At 44.9% G+C, this 21,237-nt stretch overlaps 2 protein-coding genes across 2 annotated transcripts in view; one reads left to right on the top strand and one right to left on the bottom strand.

Moving 5' to 3' along the window:
• LOC144144789 (sodium- and chloride-dependent GABA transporter 1-like) overlaps nucleotides 1-2,667 on the top strand; it is an 80,900-nt gene extending 78,233 nt beyond the window's left edge. The window contains exon 13 of the mRNA XM_077676293.1: nucleotides 568-2,667. Coding sequence (XP_077532419.1) covers nucleotides 568-741 — 174 coding nt within the window. The 3' untranslated portion in view covers nucleotides 742-2,667. The remainder of the gene's footprint in view (nucleotides 1-567) is intronic.
• Nucleotides 2,586-15,485, bottom strand: Ufd1 (ubiquitin fusion-degradation 1-like). Its single transcript, XM_077676294.1, has 12 exons — nucleotides 15,360-15,485; nucleotides 14,709-14,826; nucleotides 14,476-14,508; nucleotides 12,942-13,063; nucleotides 11,227-11,357; nucleotides 9,229-9,301; nucleotides 9,057-9,125; nucleotides 8,158-8,235; nucleotides 6,370-6,411; nucleotides 5,349-5,437; nucleotides 3,401-3,479; nucleotides 2,586-2,743 (listed from the first exon to the last, which is right to left on the bottom strand). Exons 1-12 carry the CDS (start codon nucleotides 15,360-15,362, stop codon nucleotides 2,669-2,671), a joined length of 912 nt encoding a protein of 303 aa, XP_077532420.1. The 5' UTR covers nucleotides 15,363-15,485; the 3' UTR covers nucleotides 2,586-2,668.
• Between the last annotated feature and the right edge of the window lie 5,752 nt (nucleotides 15,486-21,237).

Below are 21,237 nucleotides of genomic sequence, written 5' to 3'. Positions count from 1 at the left end.
TACGCCAATCGGCCAGTGTCGTGTAAGACAACTCCAAAGTGGTAAGCTGCTCTGCAGCTAAAACAAGCATAGTGCGCCCAGTACCAACAGCAGTGTGCATCAGTACTTCTATGTTTGCGTGTATTTTCATAACTTTCATTGTTTACCCCACCATTCTTGCTGCTGTAAAATGAATATGCATTACATTTAAGCGCAAACAGCTTGTTCGGCAAGCTTATGAGCCCTGCCTAACTTGCGTTTGCTTCTGCCAGCCTCAGCCAATCGCACAGCTGTGCATATGACATCTTAGGTTCTGTTGCGGGAAATGAGCTAGTGGGTCGCATGGCCATTCCCTTTTTTCCTAATTATATGGCTTATTTGAGCTAAGTGTGCGGTAAAAGTGGCGTCAGTATGATTCTAACAGTGCAATCTTTCGAATGAACCAAACTTGTGTTTTGTCTACATGGCCCCTTTAAGGCCTTTGAGTGTGTGCATATAGACGCATTGCAGTTTTGCACCGCCCAAATCTATTTCTCCGTCTCCCTCACCTCAATGCGTGGGTGTCTGGCGCGATGCCTTCCCGTGCAGAGGGTGCGGGAGGCCCTCGAGCCGCAGATGGACACGCAGACCGACTGCTACTGGGAGCCCAAGCCCCTGGTGGTCATCAACAACCCCAACAAGGACACCAGCAATGGCGAGCCAGGGGTCACCAAGCCGGCCAAGCCTCGCAAGCCCAAGAACCTCGACGAGACCATCATGTGACGTGCGCCGACAAACTCAGTGTGCAAGGACAGTGCCGCGAGAGACCTCCCTGAGGAAATGTTGTGCATGAAGCTAGTGCTGTGCAACTTCTGAACACCTATTGAGGTCAAGCTGCGGTTGTGTTAAGCTCAAATGAGGACCAACCTTGTGCTAGACAGACTGTTGGCATCACTCGTTCTGCCTAGGAAACGTGCGCGCTGTATGCCTCTGCCAATGGCCTCACTTGTTTCTTGTTGAAGTGCCTTTTCGTCAACTACACTGTCTTATACGCTGAGGCCAAGCAGCGGTACGGCAGGAAAAGCATTAAAAAAAGGAAACATTTATACATGAAAAAAGGTATTAAAGAAGGCGTAGATGTGTGGAGGGTGCCTGCTTCAAACCTGGCACCAGTGAACGGAGCAGTGTAGTCAAGGCAATAGTACATTTCAGTTGTGCATTTTTTTTTCTAGTTTTTTTTTTTCATATTTAATGCGTGGAAGGCCACAATAAAAAAAAGGAGACATTAAAATGCTTGTTGAACCAAAATGCACACATCACCCACATTACTAGTAGGTAGCACGGACTGCTGTTTATTGAGGAAATCAACCGGAGCATTGTTTTTATGCATACGAAAGTTCTGGTTCACGAAGGCCACTTTTATTTAAAAAAAAAAAAAAAGAAACTAAGGTTAAATGGTGAATGTCACGAAATCGTAGCAGATGCAGAGGTGATGAACCCAGAGGGTTTCAAGTTGTATCACCCTTTCATATCCATCCTCCGTCAGGCTCTAAAGGTTGTTTACTCTACATTGACAACAAAAACAATCTCACGAAACTAAACGATTTTTTTTTTTTTTTTTTTACTGAATGCAGCTAGAGAAGTGGCATCTTACACAATAGCTAGAGGCCAATGCAGCTCTGACGTAACCAGTACAACTTGTTAGAATAGAATGTACAGTAGTGTATAATTACAAGTGGTGACCCTCAAGTGTTCTGTGCAGCGACGATATTGGCTTCATTGAACTTCCGTGCAGTTCTTAGCCCTATATTTCGAGAGTTGTCTTGCCACCTGCTTTCTCTACGCCGTTTTTCTTGTGATTATGTCTGAACTTGACGAAGAAACACTTGTGCCTGCTACTGAAAGCAATGTGAGGTCCCATTACAGCCAACCTAAAGTGAAAACAAAAAATGATTATCAAGGATGGCCACAAACCATAGCGATTTGCCTACTCAAGTATATGTCTCATGTATATGTCTTCATATCAAGTCAAGTATATGTCTTCATATCATGAAGCCCATCGCCACATAGTGGAAAGTTCACACAGTATTAATTTAGCCAAGCAATGTTGCTGCCTCTAAAAACTACTGTTGCGCACAAATTATGAGCGAGGCTGTCACACAGTCACTACTCATGGCAGAAGTTTTGTTTATAGTTCGTGGATGATATGTTGAATGGCCGAGGAAGTGCAGCCTTTGAAAATTTAAATGCCACACATGCCTTTGGCTTGCAGTAAGCAAACACTGATTTCCTACAGAATAGGTATTGATGATTGATGTCACCAGCACTGGTATCTGGTCGCACACACAGAAAGCGCACACTGCGCGAGCATAGTCTGCTCTTCTCACATGCAATACTTGCGGCGCATGGGTGGAGGCGCTTGATAGGTAATTTACAGTAGACTGCTCAAGAACGTGCGGTGAAAACTCCACACATGGGCATTTTCATTTTTTGTCTCCATCAGAAAAACAGTTCCGGTGGCTGGGATGAAACCCCCGTCCTTGGGCACAGCAGCACCACGCCTTGACCACTCCCCTCGTCTGCAAGCTGCGTTATTGCCCTGAAGGACACACGATGAGACGAGGGGGTAAAATGTGCGACAATTTTATTTTCGCAGCTGTTTCGGGTCGCTTAAAGCAATAAATATGTACAGGACGGTCCCAGAGTCAATTTACTTTCGATTCTTCTGCTGCCTCAGCGATTGGCCCTGGCCAGAGAAGGCCTCAAAGGGGTCTTCTTTCTTTCCCTGGACAAGTGCGTGGAAAAAAAACAAGGTTGAAAAACAGGGTGAGGCATCATTGGCACTCTGAAGAAGAAGCATCAGCTGTCCCCACTACAAACAACCATCAGGTGGCCAAGAAAATTCCAAGGCTTTTGTGATAAACCTAATATACGACAATAACATGTATACAGAAAGGGCAGAAAATTTAATGTTTTTAAACTCTAAATCAGGACAATGGTAAAGCTATTGGAGATACCCAAACCCAAAGGGCCTTTCCGCGGCAGGTCTGTCATTTGACACCAGGTCTGTCATTTGACACATGGCAAACTAAATGAAGGATACTGTGAAGAAACTCCAGTGGCTCATCGCACCACATAAAGAATGTGGGGTTAGGTTTGGAAAACCTAGAGCTAATGACGGCAGAAAGGAGCAATGATAAAAACAAAAAAAAAATACACTGCTCTTTTTCTGGGCCCGTTCAAGTACCAAGTGCACTAGGAACTTATGCACTGAAGATGGGTGCCTTTTGGCACTTCAGATGTCATAACCTGGAAGTATTCCAATATACGTTCGGCACTTCAGCGGCCGTGCCACCAACGTGCCTGCTAATGCTAAAGCCCTGAAGGGTGACCAAGTGCAGTCATGTGAGCCCATATTATGCGAAGCAGCGCCCCCACCCACCTCTGGCTCCTCTGCCGCTGGCCGGGCTGTCCTGATGAAGCGCAGGGTGCCGATCGCATAGTCGTAGTCCGGAATGCCTCTGGGGGAGGGGATAAAGCCCACAGGGAGGGCACAGTGAAGCACAGTCCCGATCATTTCAGCAACTGTTGATCAAAACTGCCCCTGGCAGAAAAGCTTCCTGCCCACGTTACCAGTCAAAAGTAACAGTGTTACAGTTACTGCAGAAAAGCAACGTTGTTACTTTTACGTTACTGTTTAAAACCAAGCAATAGATTACAAACCAAATGATAGTGCCTATTAAAGTGAAGCTTTAGTGTCCTCACTGGTGCCGTTGTGTGCCAGCACGCCCTGCAGGAAAGCCAACTTTCTCTGACGATTATGATAAATGATCGTGGGTGAAGTGGAAGAAAAAACGCTTCCCGTGGCCTGAATCGAACCTGGGTCCCTCGTGTTATGAAGCCGACGTCTATTTGATTGCTCCATTTCCACATGGTCGAAGTGAACGCCAAGCATCAGGTTCGCGCTGTACACACCAAACCTAAACGTTTGGCCTACGGAGTGCACGCCCGAAAGTTGCTGTGGGTATCCTAGAAAAGTGGTGCGTACCTTTAGAGTAGCACATACTCACAGCATGGGATAGGCCCACCAAAGAATCCATCACGAGAAAGCTTCACGTTCAACCATCGTCGTCGTTAGGCGGAGGGGTGCATAATTTTTTTTAGTCGACTCAAGACGAAGAAAAGGTTAAAGACCGACCTCCGACTTCAGTCTTCTGCAGGGAAGATAATCCTCCTAGCAACCCCTTCTCCTAAAATGCGAGCCGAGCCGTGTTGTGGAAAGATGGAGAGTACATGGCAAAGAAGAACGTCCGAAAAAGTGGAAATCACGATGTTCACTTCAGCCTTTAACATGTGTTGTGGTTTGATAATTTTTTGTAACAAAGGAAGCAACTGTAAACTTAAAAGTAATTAGCTACAGTTACAAGTTACTGAAAAAAGTAACTATAGCTACCGCTAACGCATTACTAGTAACTAGTTACTGGCCAAGACTGACTGCTGCTGTACTTCCGACACCACTTGTCGGCACCCCCGTTTTCCTGAGTGATTACTCAAAGAACACTGCGACATTTCGCAGTACCCAAGAACCAGAGGCAGCGTTCCCAAGATTTATTTGCTGCATGCACCACCTTACTGCAGCGTTTACTCAATAATCCCCAGAAGTGCAAACAAGAGAGGGCGCGTCATTGTATCTCAAAATAAATTGTTAGACAGAGGCCAGTACCCACCCCTGTAATAATTAACAATTTCAAGATGCCGGCAAGACGCAGACCGTGATCGAAGCCTGATAAAGCACAGAAGTAATTTTCTACAAATACAGGCAGGCAATGGCTTGTAGTTAATGCTAAGAGCTGTTGCTAACAGGTCTGTAACAAAAGATCCGTCGCAAGTAAGTGAAGTTGTCATGAGTGAAGTAAACAGCAGTGTGTGTGCTCAAAACAGGAAAAAAGACAAATGGAGGTGGGGGGGGAGTGAGATTTCTGCAGCAGAAGTAGTAATTGAAAGAAAAATTACGATTTCTTCAAACAAAGCACACTGAAGTGCCCTGGCATAACTTTAAAAATGACCCAGGCACGGCCAGAGTGAACAGTACAAACCATGCACTTTGACAAGTGTGCCAACCAAAAGCTTGAAGCATCATGGATTAAGGCAAGGTGGCCCCACACTTGTCGAAAGCAAGATGACAGTGTCTCATATAACACTCTGCTGAGGCAACAGAGGAAATATGTCTTGTTCTCAAAACCCGTTGCTACTTTAAATGCACAGTTTTGAGTGGCAGAGGTATATAACCCGACTTGGGAAAAGGAATTTGTCCCTTTTGGCAGATGCAAGAACACTGAGTGAAAGGATGACCAACACAGGTGAAGGTGGACAGAGACCAGCGATCGCACCTTTTGGGGATTGCCTTGACAAGGCCATTTCCGGCAGCTTCTTGGGAACGCACTTTGCCATCCAACCTATTACCCGCACCACTGAATGCCTGCAACAGGAACGCAAAACAGACTCAGTTAAGTATGCAAACGAATACGTGTGGGACATTCACTGCTACTGCACATCCTACCCGTGGACAACTACAAGGACATGCAGCAAGTTGCGGTTCACTAATTAAAGTAGGCAAGAAGACCTGAAACATTATTTTTGAAGGGCTCACAAGGTGTGCTCGAAGGAATCACTTGTTTACATTCGGATCTAGTGAACAGTAGGGCTGGTCAACAGGGCAAAGCAAAAAAACAAGAGTGTGGAAACTCGCAATCATCGGCTAAAAATGCTTGAGCAAGAGAGCCAGATTTCGGTTAACAATCGGCTAAGCAACTTGCATGCCAAATGGCTTCCAAACTAAACTAAAAAGCCACAGGGACAAACGTAGCCCAGCACAGCTTGCAATACTATGAAATCTGGCTCAGTAGCTGTGGGCTGTGTGAATAATGCAAACCTACTGTAAGCAACTTTTTTGAAATTTACCTGCCTTGTTCGCCTTACAATCAAATTAACTCCCCCGAATGCACTAATACTTTGTGTTTCCTGTAAGATGCATTACTGAAATTATCAGCTAGGAGTCAGAATTTTTACTATCTTGGGTCCTTTAGGGAATAAATGTGGATGGTGACAACCCTTTGGTACTCAGTTTAACATCTTTTAAACATTTATTGCTCTTGAACTATTTCATTGAAGAGCAAAAAGATTAACAATAAGAATACAATAAGATTAACAACAAAAACGAGAAGTACACAACTAAAGTGACTATAGCGGTTCTCAGCATGTATTCTGCTGCAGGGTAAAAGTGAAAGTGCACCAATAACAAACTGAAAATTATTTAGACCACAAATACAAAGCTCGGGATGCTTCTCTTACACTCACTGCAAATAAAAGGTACTAATTAATGTTTTAGAACAGAACCAATGCAGGACTCACCACAAAGCCAGAAGGCACGGCCTCATAAGCAGTGTAGTCCATCTAAAAAGTGGCAACCATAGAAACTGGTCACGACTGAAGAAGGGAAATCTCCGAGAATGGCGAAGAAAAAAATAAAAAGCAGATTTCACTGCATTTTTTCGAAGCCTACGAGACGCATTGCCGCTATTTCTTTTCTCGTGAGTAATTACCTAACGTACAGCAGACATGAAAACCCAGTATATTTCTGACAGGCATGTTGCCGTGAAAATGTGAAACAATTGTTTGCGGCTGCAAACAACTGTTTGCAGCTGCAAACAAAATTGAAAACAAACTAAACTAAACCACAGCCACAAACTAAATTGAAAACAACATGTTCTCAATTTAGTTCGATCTTATTTGTCTTCAAAATTTAGATGCTTGTTTACTCTATGGTTAGCACAATCGACCGTCATTAGTTATATTTTTGCAATTCCACTTTATTCCTTAATATGACCAAAGTTTAGTGATGGTGTAAACCTACTACATGCGGTTAGACTACATTCAGTCGGATTTTCTACTTCGACAAAACTTCCGCAAAACCATCAGCACCACAAGAACAAGAGTCAGCTGTAGCAACTTTCTGTTTGCTTGGGACCAATTTACACAGGCATAAACAGGCTGCATAATCTCATAAATATCACTTTGTAATCACAGCTGACACATAACTGAGTTGACAAGGAGCATGGTAAACCTTAGAGCAAAAACGCATGCAAATTAACTGAAAAGAACTTGGAACCAACTTCAGCCTGACAAAGCTATTGAACAATGTTTATGAACTCATTCAGCATATGTTTGCAATAATGTGCAAGCAGAGGAAATACTCAAAGCATCTAGTATGCTTGCAACACAGAACTAGTACCACGCTGCAGCAGCCTCAAGGTACCTTTTGTTGCTGCAGCTGCTTCCCAATCAAAATGTTAGTCCCCGGAAGTCTCTCTACCACAATTCCACCCTGTTTAGTATATTCTGGGGCTACTGCAGACCAGCTAAAGTCAGACAACATTGAATACTGTTGAGAAGTTTGCTGCTGCTGAATGTTTTCCTTATGAATCTTGGTTACGCTGCTGGTACTAGATATCAAGCTGAGGAGGACGGTGTTTAGCTTGGCACAAAACCACAAAAACCGCACCCCAACATGTGCTCCGCAAGACCTTTTAACCTCTTCTATCCTGAATTTAGTGTAAGGCACGGAAACAATTGTTTTGCTATCGCTTGTTCTAGTCTGCTTATTAAGAGCAAGCCACAGGAGAACTTTTACACATGCCAGGGTTTTAGGAACAAAGCTACGACTACGGCCTGAAAACATAACAAGTGGTCATATTAAACCAGCGCATGGTTATTTTCTTCAGGAACAAATTATTTACGACAACTCCGTGTGTTATTCAGTACCTACCAGGCAACATTTTTTTTTGCAACCAGAATACTTGCATTCATTTAGTAAATATGAAGTTTCAACGGATGACCACAGATGAACGGTGATAAATAGCATAAACCAGAGAAATGACAGCAATCAGCACTTTACTGAATGGGAGGTATACGATGCTACTTTTGCCATATGTTGCCATCCTTGGGAAGATTCTGTCTGAGTGCGGGAGTGACAGTAACGAATTCTCTGTTTTGGTTGCACGGCTTACAAATGGTGTGATGCGAATTCGCGATAACCGGTCATAAGAGATTAAATTATTCGCACAGCACAACTGGGCAAGTGTTGTTCTGTTGTGCACACTCCCGTGAGAAGCTTTACTGCTCAGAAAGCACAGAACAAACCTCGGCTTCCTTCTCTTGCTTCTTGGGGGTAGCCATGGGCTCAGGCTCCTTATATCCAACGGGGGGCGCAAAGTCCACCTGCATGGGGAGCACACCCACAGGGTAAGGCGTAAGAGCGGCAAGGAGATGTCAGGTAGGCGAGGGACCATCCCAAATGCAGTGGCAAGGCTGAATAACTGCACTCCCACGGCACAAGGTGGAAGTCGCAGCGGCTAGCTCTCACTCTATTCTCAAAGACTCTTCTACCAACAGCATATACCCTGTGAGGACACATGCCACAAAGAATATGAGCATGACCATGGAGCTAATGCGGAATAACAGACCAGACAGACTAGAGTGTCAAACAAATTGTTAAAATGTTGTTGGCAGCCAACTTAAATACTTGCTATTATCACATGCGTGCTTGTTTCAGGCTAAGTTAGCAAAAAAAAATGCTTCACATAACTGGCACACTTTTGCCTTTTATTCAGAAAACTCAAATCTGCACTTATTTTTCTTTACAGCTCTAAAGAAATGCGTAAGTCTTATAAAATCTGGAAAAAAAGGCTTGTTCCCCTAGCCAAATATGGTCCTCGACCATGTTGGCCCCAAAGTGCCCTCAAAGAGCCACCAATACGCTATCAACCCCCATACACAGAGTAGGGTCCTACGAATGGCAGAGGGTGCAAAGCACGCAGCTGCATTTAACGACTCTTGGCACAGCTGTTAGCAGCACTGAAGCTTTCATGAACATCGTTGTGGCACAGACCAGGGCAGTATCGCTTATACAGCTGTTGTTGTAAAGAAGCTATGCTTGTTGAAACACGCCGAGAGAGTTCGGTGGTAAGAGTGCATTATACGATGGTAAAGAGGCAGACAGAGAAAGAGAGGCAGTAAATGCTGCCAAGTGGGGGACTCACGTTCATGTCGCACTCGATGATGGACACGGCCCTGCCTGGCTTGGTCTCTAGCACACACAGCTCGTACGTCTGCAGGGTGGCAAGAGAGCAGGGCAGCACTGTTGACGACAGCAACACGCACACCCCACCCCCCAAGGCCACGCTTGAGCCAGCTGGCTGATTCCCCACACACCTTGTTGTTGTACTCGATGGCGATGCTGTCGCCTGTCGAGAGGCACGCAAAGTTTCTCAACGCGTTCTCAAGGCTGGGGGAGGAACAGCTCGCTAAGGAAAAAGAGGAGGGCGTGCCACACGAAAGAGAGGGGGCATGTTGACATACAGTACGCCTGCATATGTGGAAACTGATTTGATTGATCGATTGATTGATTGAAGCATCATTCATTTTTTGCAGAACAACATACGCAAAAAACGTGTTACGTAAGAACACTATGTCAGAAGGAACACCTTTGTCACAGCAAAAAAATATTTCAAGATGAAGTGAGCATTTGTGAATCAGGGCAAGTATTTTGTCACTGGGGGAATTGATAAATACTTGTTGAGATACTCCGTGAACCAGTAGTAAAGACAAAGCATCTGTTAGGAGTTCCTTCGATTCATAAATGTGAGGAAATAGCCTTCATTGGTCTCACTAGACCACGCCTGTGGCATGTTATGGAGAATAAACTCTAAATGGCTTACATGTTCTGCGAGACGAAGTAACCTCCTGTTATTGATGGCTTGATTGATTGATTGATTGTAGGATTTAACGCGCCAACGCAACACAGGCAATGAGGCGCGCCGTAGTGGAGGGCTCCGGATTAATTTTGACCACCTTGGGATCTTTTAACGTGCACCGAAATCTCGTACACACGGGCATTTTTGCCTCCATCAGAAAAACGGCCGCCGCGGCCAGGAATCGAACCGCGTCCTCGTGCTCAACAGTACAACGCCATAGCCACTGAGCCACCGCGGCGGGTCCATTATTGATGGCACCCATCACAATGAAAAAAAAAAAAGACTCTCCCAGGAAACCTGGGCTGCTGGTATTACGCACACCTCTGTAAGTAGCGCACACCTCTGCGACGGAAATATGACAGTTATGACATACATGATCAGGTTGAGGTCTTTCACGATTCAAGATTTTGAACCGAAAAATACTACAAAAGGTATTCCCAGCTGACAAGACCAACTTCTATATAATACAACGTCCGGAATGAGCACAGTTTGACTCCCAAAAGTTGAAGAATTCACCCCTCAACTTCACCTCAATTTGCCTCTGAAGAACATTCTCACAGACTCGGTTTTGCAAATTTATTATCTTACTCATTTACAGTTCCCTTCATCAGCCAATCTGAACTTTTTGGTTTCTTCACCCTCACGGGAAATGCTTTTCTGTACCCTGGCACGATCCATAGGGTCAGACAACAGGGAAGCATAGATGCTGCTGTGGAGTGGTGTCACAATACAGTGTACTGGAATATTGGGAAAGTGCCGTTTGTTGCCCAAAAATGCGTCGTTCCAGAGATAGAATCTCCGGTGGGCATCAGAGTGTGTGACGTGTAGGAGCATCACACAGCTGGGTTGAGGGATTAATCTAATTGCACTGGTGTGGGGCCTGTCACATTTGGCTCTAGGCTTTAATTGCCCATAATTTGTGAAGCCAATATTGGCAATCCTGCAGCCCTATTGGCAAATCTGCATGTAACTCCGACTTTGCGAGATACAAATTGTTCTTTCACGAGAACCTGTACATGAAGTACAGGGCTCTGCTTGTATTAGGGGCAAAGCCCCTTGGCGCCTCCTGTCGTCATCGTAATCGTTGTCTCATGTAGTCACAGTACTAAGACACTGGGAAACCTGTTTACGCCTCACACTAGGACGTAACGCACACTAAAAAACACCAGGACACTTGTTTACGCCTCACGCTAGAACGCTTCGTGCTTCAAAGACACGAGAGTTTTACAGCAAAGCACTCTACCCCCCAACAGTTTCATCTCCATTGGCAAAAACGCCAAGGTGCCACGAATACACTTACACACTGCGTGCTTTGCCCCTCCCGAGGTTTCACATTAGTGGAGACGGACCGGGATTTTTTTTTCCCTTGCCAGCTACGTGCACTCCAGATGGCTCAACATTCAAGAGAACCTGGGCGTTCCACTTTGTGAACTAGATAAACGCAGGACAAGGATACACGGCCTTTGGATTTGTGATGTCCAGGAAGTCGACCGAGAGGGGCTGGAATTTGGAGAAGGTGGCCACGGGGAGAGTGGCGCTCTCCACTTGCACAATGTCGCCTTCGTCCAGTAGCAGGTTTCTTTGCATCTGCTCAGAGAAAGCAAGGCCTCCGTGAGACCGGGCACTTCGCGTGCGTGGCGGTCATCCAACATTTAGTGCAACTGGGATTTATTTATTTATTCATTGAAAATACTTTCAAGGCCCATCGGGGCATAACAGAAAGGAGTGGTGAGATGCATACATAAGGTGCAGTTATTTTACAAAAACAGCATACAAACAGAAATCACGAACAAATTACAAAAGTGCGATTCAACAGGGAGTGTTATGAATGGCTGCTTTAAAGAGAATGGCATCAGTGATGGCAGCGATGGTGTGAAGGAGGTGGTTCCATTCTATGCCGTTTTTTGGGATAAACGATTCATTTTACATATCAGTACGACAATACGGTACACCAACTTTGCTGAAATGGTCAATTCGAGATGACGCGTAACAGGGGGGAGTGATAAGTTGATCCTTTAAAATAGGGTTGTGATGATAAATTTTGTGGAAAAAAGACGAGCATTTGCGACGTTGTGAAAGGCTGGTCAGATTAAGCGTAATTTATGTGGATGCCACACTGGCAAGACGCGAATAGGATGATGATATGTAACAAGCGGCACAGTTTTGGACACATTCAAGAGAAAGGTTGAGCGTGGTTTGGTGAGGATCCCATATGGCGCATGCGTGTTTCACAGGAGAGCCAGCAGTGACCACCGTCCTTCCCAAGACATACCCAGCATTTTGCAAATGAACCCAGCTCCAAGGAATGATGTTTTCAAGTTATGCTGGAAGATGCTTGTGGTGTATCTAAAACCTGCATACTGCTCTCTCTCACTGTAACAGACATGGCAAATCATTTTTTCCAGCTAAGAACCCAGTACAAGAGAAGCTTCCTTATGGCCATCGGTCAGTGAATACACTGGTTTGTTTCCTTTACTTGAGAGGTGCTGCAAGTGCCTGTGTCCCACTTACACCGCCTTGTAAATGTCTCCGTTGTAGGAAGAAACACCAGTTCCTTTAATTAGGAATCCCCTAACCAGAAGTCTTCCCACTCAAGTGGCATTTTTTTTTTACCGTCACCATATAATTTGAAAAGCCACAATGCCCTATGGTCATCCTTCTGTGTTGATCACAAGAGCTTGTTCCTGCGTCCATAACATTCAGTATTAGTCAGCTTCTGTCATTTTCATAGTTTAAGGGGGTCATCACTGCTCACAATGTCTGCCATTAATAACAGACATTGCATGCTGAGTTCGGTATTTAATGAGGTTCCAAATACATTTTTGGCTAGTCTGCCCCATTGCCAACGATACAAAACCAACTTGTCTTGACAATATTCAACATCCTTTAATATTACAGCTCTGTTTGGACCCTCCAGTGAATTTCACAACCTTAGTAAATGCATTGAAAATTGACCTGCAATGCTGTCAGTACGTCAAAATGTTTTGCTGTTGCATTTATACAGAATAGCAGGTAGTAGCAGTTCGGCTTGGCTAAGAAACCATATTTCTAACAAGAAGAAAGCAACCTTCATATTTCACTCCAGCAATGAGTCGCAAAACATATTAAAAGAAAAGCACTTGGCACAGCTTGGTAAACGGGGACAGCTGAAGCAGCAGGAAAATTCCTCACCCAATATGGCAGGTACACCTTGCCTTCATCAGCAACAAATTCAAGAACACCGCAGTGGGTCTCTCGATTCTGCTTCTTGTTGGTCAGCTTGAACAGCATCGGGTAGACAATGTTGAGACGTGCTACAGGACAACACAAACAAACATTCTCTTACAGAAAAATTCCGTTTCCATACTCACATGATGAAACACTGCATATCAGTGTTCAACACCATAACTTCATGCAAATTTTGCCAACAACAAAGATGCTTATCCTTCTCCTTAATCCTAATAATCTATCACACTCCCGTGCTTGAGTTTAACCTTGGCCACACATCTTAATTCCGTATTGGCACCAGACTTACTTTCCAATGACAAGTATGGTGCCAATGTTTGCTTATACATAAACGACAGCAACAGCACAACAGTGGTATGCTGTGCTGTTGCTGTCAACACTTTGTCAAATCCTAGTTGTGCGCTGCTTTTGGATTATGTAGAACTTTTGCAACTTTGTATCATAATGTCTCACAAGTTTTTTTAGATCTTTTTATTGGAGTGATGCAGCAATTCAGTATTGTCGCCCATAAACTTTCATTCAGGCACTACCATCCAGGCACTACATCAGGCAAAGTGGCAATTGGTGATGAAAAATCCTGCAAACATAGGAATGTTTTCAAGGCAATGCTTTCCCCTGGGAGTCATTTAAACAACAGCCATTAAAGGAACATTTTGTAGCTTTGATCAACCATTTTTTGTGACTGCTTAGCATGGTTCAACAAATCTTTATTTAACTATTTAGTGGAAGTCTGGAGCCTCAGTTTTTGAGTAAGGTTTAGAGGATGAACTTTCAGCTGTTGAACAAACCACTGCAGTTGTTCGACATCGGTTCCACTGGTGGTTTCATGCTATCCCAGTGTTAAACCTTAAATGTTCACAACACTGACTCTTTTTTTGCTCATAACTGGATTGCACAAGTTAGGCAAGCTTGCACTTCATTGAATGTGACCCACAAGCTTGCCAGTGAGCTGTCACAAATAACGTCACATACTTGGCAAGAAGGACAGTGTGGAAAAAATGGCAATATTGAGTTTTTTTAAATGTGTCTTAATCACCTGGGCGAACTCAGGGCATCACTAAAAAATATGTATGTTAACCTAAAAAAGTAATTATGCAATATCTCTATGACTGATTCCTGCATGTTGCTGTAGATTAGTAACGATGCCCTTCATACAAACCAAAGAACATTCACCCGTAGCCAGAAAAACAGTGTAACGTGCATCACTTCCACAAACTCATGGGCTGCCTTTTTTACCAAGTTTGACACGAATGGTGCTAGTTCGTTTTTAATAAATTATGATTTTCCTCTGCACGAAAAAAGAAACAACTGTTCCAACGCTTATAATGAAATAGAAATTCAGGCAGAAGTCTTTTAAAGGTTTTTGTGACAGGGATGCAACATAATGTGCCCTACATGAAGTAACAGCACTGATTCAAAACCCTTACAGAACTTTCTTGCACAAACCCTCTCCCCAAAACTGGCATAAATAAGTGCTTACTCAGGTGGTCCAGAGCCGATGGAGGCATAATGACTGAAATACAAAGGGCAAGAAACGGCAATGTTAGGCTATAAGCAATGTTAGTCGATAAGCAAGTACGCATAGAAAACTGACTGGTACCGTCTGACACTGCAAGACTGCTGCGCCGAAAAGGCAGCCATTAAAATGATGTTTTATAACATTTTCTTGCAAGCGATCTCAAACAAAAGTAGAAAATTGTTACGTGGACGTACTTTTTCCGCCTCTTTCTACGTCTTGGCGCTCGTTTCCCGGAAGCATCGAAACAGAATACGATCTGTACTGCGTATTGAACGGCCGAGTGAGATGATCGTGAAACATGTTGAAGGGAAACTGAAAAACAGCATTGGACAAGAAATGAGTTTGCAAACGCGTTGACGCACAAAGACCGGAGGGTACCGCTAGCGATCATGCTTAACCGGTTTCACGAACAAGTACACCAACCCCTCCCTAACTGCAGACTTCACACCCCGAAGGCCGACAGTCATATGCAAGCATTTTAAGTGTTGCATTGGAAGACCTAGTTATTTAGTGACTCTAGGAAGACCTTGCCACAATGTGTATGAGCCTTATCCGGCTACTATGTTCCCAGTTGAGCAATAACACCTTGATTACACAGTTTTGGTAAAATACATGACACTTAGACCTTCAGATGCCTATAAAAGCAAACATGTTGTTTATGACAAATCATGCACGTTTGCGTTGTTTGGACGCTGACGTTCTGACATTTACGGCGGGACGGCAAATGGGAACGACCGGAATGACTCAGTGCACTGCGTTCACACGTTATTACAAAGTATGTTTACTGTAATACCAATTGTGATAATTCAGTTCAAGTACGGTATACGCAATGTGCTGACTCATACCATTTTGAAAGCGAAGACAATTTAGCAGAAGCGACCGCCGCACAAACACAACCGAAACAGCTGAACACAATGTTGCCTAACAACAGCGCCTGTGCCGCCAATTATCACCATTGTGCGGAATAAAAAAACATGACCGCAGCTTTTTTTTTTTTGCTCAACTATGCTTTATACTAATTGCACTAACTTAATATTTTAAGCATACAAAATATTTCAACCATCTTTTAGTAAAATTGGAAATTTTCTGGGACATTAGTTTCGCTTCGGAGGGGTGTCTTTTTTGCAGAGCTTCGGCGTCATGCAGAAAGGTATCTTGTTTATTTGGTTCTTGCTTCTTGGGCTTGAAATTTGTTGTAAAACGCGGGTTGATGGGTTAGCTGGCATTTTATATAGTAGGAGAACTTTCACAGGAAAAGGAGGACCACTGGTCACGATGGGAAAGAGGGATGAGGAATGCGAAAAGGGAGAGATAAAAAACGAAGGACGTTTTTACAGAGTCAGTTCATTTAATGCAGAGTAGACGGTCGTTAGGCCTTGATACCACCCATTGAGGCTGAAAGCAGCGTTTGATACGGGTATATACGGTGAAGGTCCCACTCAAACAAATGTGCGAGACCGGTCGCTTGTAACGGAGTAAATTGCAATTTGAGATAATAATTGTGCATCAATGCGTGGAAAAGCTGGGCATGACCAAACCAGGTGTGCAGTCTCGGACGCAAAATTTGTGTGGCAGTAAGAGCACAATTTGCGATAGATTCCGGGCGTGTAGGCTGTATTTGTAAGGAACCTGTTAATGAAGATTTCGCTTCAACGGGGGAAAGGTGCGAGGTGACGGAGGTAGCCAGCTGGAGCTTTAGCAGCAGAGCTGTTGTAGGCTTTTCGTCCGTCTGCTGAAGGTCGTGCGTCACGCAGGGGTAGGAGTAAGGATTGTAGACACCTTAGTAGGAGCAGGTTCCCCGACCCACCGGCGACCTCGCGGAGACCGATTTCCAGAGCCACCGATAGAGGGCGCAGCGGTCTCGCAGAGAAGGAGATGGAGCCTCCCGCCGCTGATGTTTAGCTGCCGATTCCTTTGCGCGAACAGTAGAATTTGCGCGCCGACGGCGCTGCTGTTCTCGGGCGAGCGCCCGTTGACGTTGGAGCCGCCACAAGAGAACCGCAGCTGTGTGAAAACACAGCAGTTCCGCAGCAGTGTTCCACAGTGGGGGAAATGGGTTGGGGTTTTTTGTCTTCTAGGCGGGTGTGTCGACTTTTTTTTTTTTTTTTGCTTTTTGTATTGGTGAATTGGTGAATGCGCATCATGGGGACGGCGAGGGGGACCGCTACAGCCCCACCATAGACACTAGCTGTGCAGGTCTGGAAGGAGCACTCTCCTGTGCGACCTCATGGTTCCCCTGGTTGCCCTAGGGAGAGTGTTCGTGGCCAGGTATTCTGTCGAAGCGAATGTTTGCCCGATTCTGGTGGAGGAGTTGGACAACGGGATGGGTCGATTATGGGATCGCATAGCTGCTACGGCTTAACGGTAGTCTGTGAGGATGCGTATGAGAGGCATAGCGCCCCTGACAGATAACAGAAATAACAGAAGCTTCGCAAGTGTTTTGAAGGTGGAAAGGAGGGATCAGGGCAATCGCTGCTCCTGTGGAAGATGGTGACGGTGATGGCGGTGATTTTTTTTCTTTTGCAATTGATTACCAGTTTTCTGCTTCCCGAAATTGTGCGCGCCGTCATTTCGCTTTCTATTTTTGAATTTTGTGGTTCTGGAAACCAGAGTGCGTTTTATTTCGGCGTCTGAATAGTTGTTTTTCACAAAGGCCGCGGTCACTTCTTCCAACAGAGAATTAGAAGAAATCGGGTTTTACAAACTGAACGCACCTCCCTGAAGAATCTCGGTAGTGCCGATCGTGCTCGTTCGGAATACTCCCTGTGACAAACTTTTTTTTTCGACTGAACCTTGCCTTCTGCAGCAGGGCCGGCCTTACCCCATTCGGCGCCTTGTGCGAACTGCTGCCAAGGCGCCCCCCCTCCCCCGGTCATCAAACTCATTTTTACAGCGAAGCTGTCTATGTCTAGGACCCAGCAGACCGCCTCCGACTACAGAGCGATGTAGACAAGAATACTACGCAAGGCTAGCGCTATTTCGCGGCGCCCACTAAAATCCTTGGAATCGTAGAACTGTGCGCCACACCTTCAGCGTAAGTAAAGAATCATAACAAATAATAAAAACGTCCCAGGGCCCAAACATTTCGATATAACACGGCTTATATTACCCCCGAAAAAATATATTCCCAGCAATAATTCTGTGCTTGGAGGTGAAGACGACTTTAATAATTGGCACCCGCCGCGGTGGCTCAGTGGCTAAGGCGTTGCGCTGCTGAGCACGAGGTCACGGGTTCGATTCCCGGCCGCGGCGGCCGCTTTTCTGATGGAGGCGAAAAGCAAAAACGCCCGTGTGTACGAGATTTCGGCGCACGTTAAAGATCCCCAGGTGGTCTAAATTAATCCGGAGCCCTCCACTACGGCGCGCCTCATCGCCTGCGTTGCGTCGGCGCGTTAAACCCCACAATCAATCAAATCAAATCAATTTAATAATTGGCCTTAAACTGTAAGCTGGCGTTTCCACACTAGGTATTGTTCAGTGAAGCATTTTCGTCTACGGAGGGAGTACGATTATAGAGAACTGCTATAACTCCTTTTTCATTGAAAATACCCCAAAATCAATCACATAAAAATTAGCTGCTAAGACGGCTAATAACGGGAAATTTCATTTGCCTTTCAGTGTTACGTACTTTTACATTACGACCGGCCCCGCTCGGCAGTTGTAGGAGGAGCCTGCGCGACGGCTGCTAGAAAAAAAGCGTGACGTGCCGCCCAGCGGAACCAATGACTGCGCGCATGTCGAACCTTGCCCTGTCTCTCTCAGTGGTCTTGCGACTGGTCGGAGACGTCACAGCTTCCACACGGCTGGACATCAGATGTGCATTTAAAGCCTCGGGTTATGCAATTCCCTTTAACGCATACAAATAAATCTGTTTAACTCGATGACTCCTCCGCTGTTTATTTCGTAATTTTCGGCATAATTAAAAGATACCACGTATACGTGCTTTGGAGGCGTAATGAGAGGGCAAGAGCTCCACGCCTTATTGCTGGCTCCATTTAATGAACACTAACTCGGTTGATACTCCACGCTTTTAAACCATTTTTGTGGAAGGACGTTCCTTGGGTTGTATTCCAGCGATTGCGCACGTAAAATCGCAACCTTTGCAACCATGTTTAGGGCCACATTAAAAGAAAGCCAGGTAGATGTAAATGTCTCCATGATTGAGCCTGAATATCAAAGCACTGTAAAGTCATTTACGTTTCAATATTACGTACTTTTACAATAGTACGTACATACGTTTCAATATCACGTACGATGACCCGGCTCGTGCAGGACGTGGAAGTGCTCGGAAGGGGGAAATGAAGTGACCACAAGATGGCAAGATCTCGAATTAAGCTAGATTTGGGGAGGGACCGTAACAAGCTAGTACGAAAGAAGCCGATCAATGAGCTAACAGTAAGACGGAAAGTTGAAGAATTCAGGGTCACTCTGCAGAATTATTCAGCTCTAACCGAGGAAGCAGAGTTTACGACACAGGAAGCGAGCGACAATCTTACACGCATTATCACGTAGTGTGCAGTAGAAGTCGGGGGCACGATGACGAGACAGGACACTGGTAAACTTTCCCAGGAGACGAAAGATCTAATTAGGAAACGGCAAAGCATGACAATTTCCACCCTAGCTGACAGAATAGAGATAGCGGAGCTTTCTAAGTTACTCAATAAGCGTAAGACAGCTGACATACGGAAGTATAATATGGAGAAGATTGAGCGCTAAACTCCAGGGCTAAACTTACTGCAGTGGAGTGTGGGAATCTTTTGGGTGCAATGGCGCTCCCACGGGGGGTGTTTTGGGGGTTGTAACCCCCCCCCCCCCCCCCCCTCCCCCAGATGTCCGTCGACCCAACCCCCTCCGCACGCCTCTCCCACCGAACCGAAACCGAAGTTCACCGAACGCAGTGTGTAGTCTCGGAAGCTTGTATTGTTGGAAATTCGCAGTTAAATCTCGAAGAAAAATATTGTATGACCGGCATTAAAAAACAAAACTAGAGCACGAGCTTTTAGGATGGTGCTTTTAAGACAGTGTGGACCAACTTGCGTATAACTTGAAGTAGTTTAAGAAAAAGAATGAGAAAAAATTTTAGTGACACAAAAAGTGTCCCTGGACAGGAGATTTCTGAATGCTTAAGAATCCCTGGGGGTTTTAAATGATTCCGTAGCCCCCCTCCCCCCCTACGGCACTCCCACGCTAAACCGCAAATAGTCGCACAATTTTTGTAGGGACAGATCATACCACTTTTTGAACTTCTGTGCGGAACTTCCATCACGAGATTTGAATCATTCGTCGCCTTCTAGAAAAAAAAAAATTGGGCCCATCTCCCCACGAGGAGGGACTCGAGTAAATGCGTCGCGTAGGGGGTGGGTGTATTGCGTTAACGTTAGTGTTTGGGGGTGGTGGTGGGGTGGTAGCGAATGTGTTAACTATTATTGCTTATTACTATTAATTATTATTATTTCTTTCATATATTAATTATTACTTTCGTGATTTTGCGAGTCGAGTCCCCCCTCGTGGAGAGATGGGCCCAATTTTTCTTTTCTTTTTTTTTTGTGACGCAAGAAGTGAAGGCAAGGAGTAGGTTGTTGCAAGTCGTTATTTATTTATTTGTTGCTGTTGTCGTTGTATTGGACGCTGAGAACGACGGCTTCGTGGTCGCTAAAGTGTACTGTTAAGGGGTCTTTAAGCAGTGGTCGTGCGTTGCAGCAACTGGTGAAGACGAGGTCGATGCAACTGCTGCCGTGTATCAGCAGCTTCTTGACGTAGTTTGAATGAGTCAAGGGATTATAAGGCGCGTTCGTACCCCTTTGATTCTGTGTCGCTTTTGTGGCGCAGTGGGGAGAGCACCATGTACCTCGCGTTCCTCCCACAGGGTCGTGGAATCGAAACCAGGCGCCGATAACTATTTTTTTATATATAGTGTAGGGGGAGGGGGTGCGGACCTGTTGTTGAGAGCGAGGTGGGTAGCGTGATGCGGGTGAAGAGGAGTGGGGGAGAGGGCGCACCTGCGCTAGTACACTAAAGCTCTGCATTTAAAAGACGCTGAAATTTCCCATAGGTTGGGACTCAGTATTGTCGAGCTTGCCTTCTGGCCTCAAATCAAATCTAACAAGATCAGATCGAAGTTGTTTTATTTCATTTGAAAGCTTTAAACAACTCTTTTTCCTTCAATACTAAGCACTGTACGAGCCCTCCCTCTCCCGTTGAATAAAAAAAGGTTCGGTTTTCCTTTATATATATCGCCTGAGTTTGTAACATTATAGTGAGGAAGACAGCAACGCTTCATGCGCAGTTACGAAAACCTGTTATCACAGATAACAATGATGTTTTGTTGAATAGGCTTTCAGAAATATGTGTTAATTTGACTGTTCAGTGCAAATTGTGCAGCCCTATACGAGCAGATATCGTGCTTTACTCTTGGCTTTACTTCACCAGTGAAGAAGGTATTAATTGTATTTCCTACCCAACCTCATCTCCCGTCATCCCTTCCTTCCAATTCTACTTCCAAGCATGGGTCTGGGGGCTTCGGGCAATGGCAAAAGGCTTCGCGTATTTTCTTTTTTTAATGTGAAGGGGCATCCATTATTATATTCCTTCTGCAGGCGAATTGTATAGGTTATGGCGGCTGATTTAATGCCGTAATTTTTTCGCGTAAAAAAATAAAAACTCGGCTGCTCTTTATAGTTTTATATATTTTATTCTTCGTGGTTATTTATTTTTTATTTTTTG

Source organism: Haemaphysalis longicornis, unplaced genomic scaffold (assembly GCF_048455015.1).
Source record: "Haemaphysalis longicornis isolate Haplotype H1 unplaced genomic scaffold, Haemaphysalis longicornis Haplotype H1 scaffold_7, whole genome shotgun sequence".
NCBI classification, from domain to species: Eukaryota; Metazoa; Arthropoda; class Arachnida; order Ixodida; family Ixodidae; genus Haemaphysalis; species Haemaphysalis longicornis.
This window is presented reverse-complemented; position numbering and strand designations above follow the sequence as displayed.

Excerpts from the sequence above, each read along its gene's own strand:
- Ufd1 (XM_077676294.1), bottom strand. Across the intron at positions 9,126-9,228 it reads CCATCGAGTACAACAACAAG|ACGTACGAGCTGTGTGTGCT; the intron begins GTGTGTGGGGAA and ends GCCACCCTGCAG. Across the intron at positions 6,412-8,157 it reads AGCAAGAGAAGGAAGCCGAG|ATGGACTACACTGCTTATGA; the intron begins GTTTGTTCTGTG and ends GCCACTTTTTAG.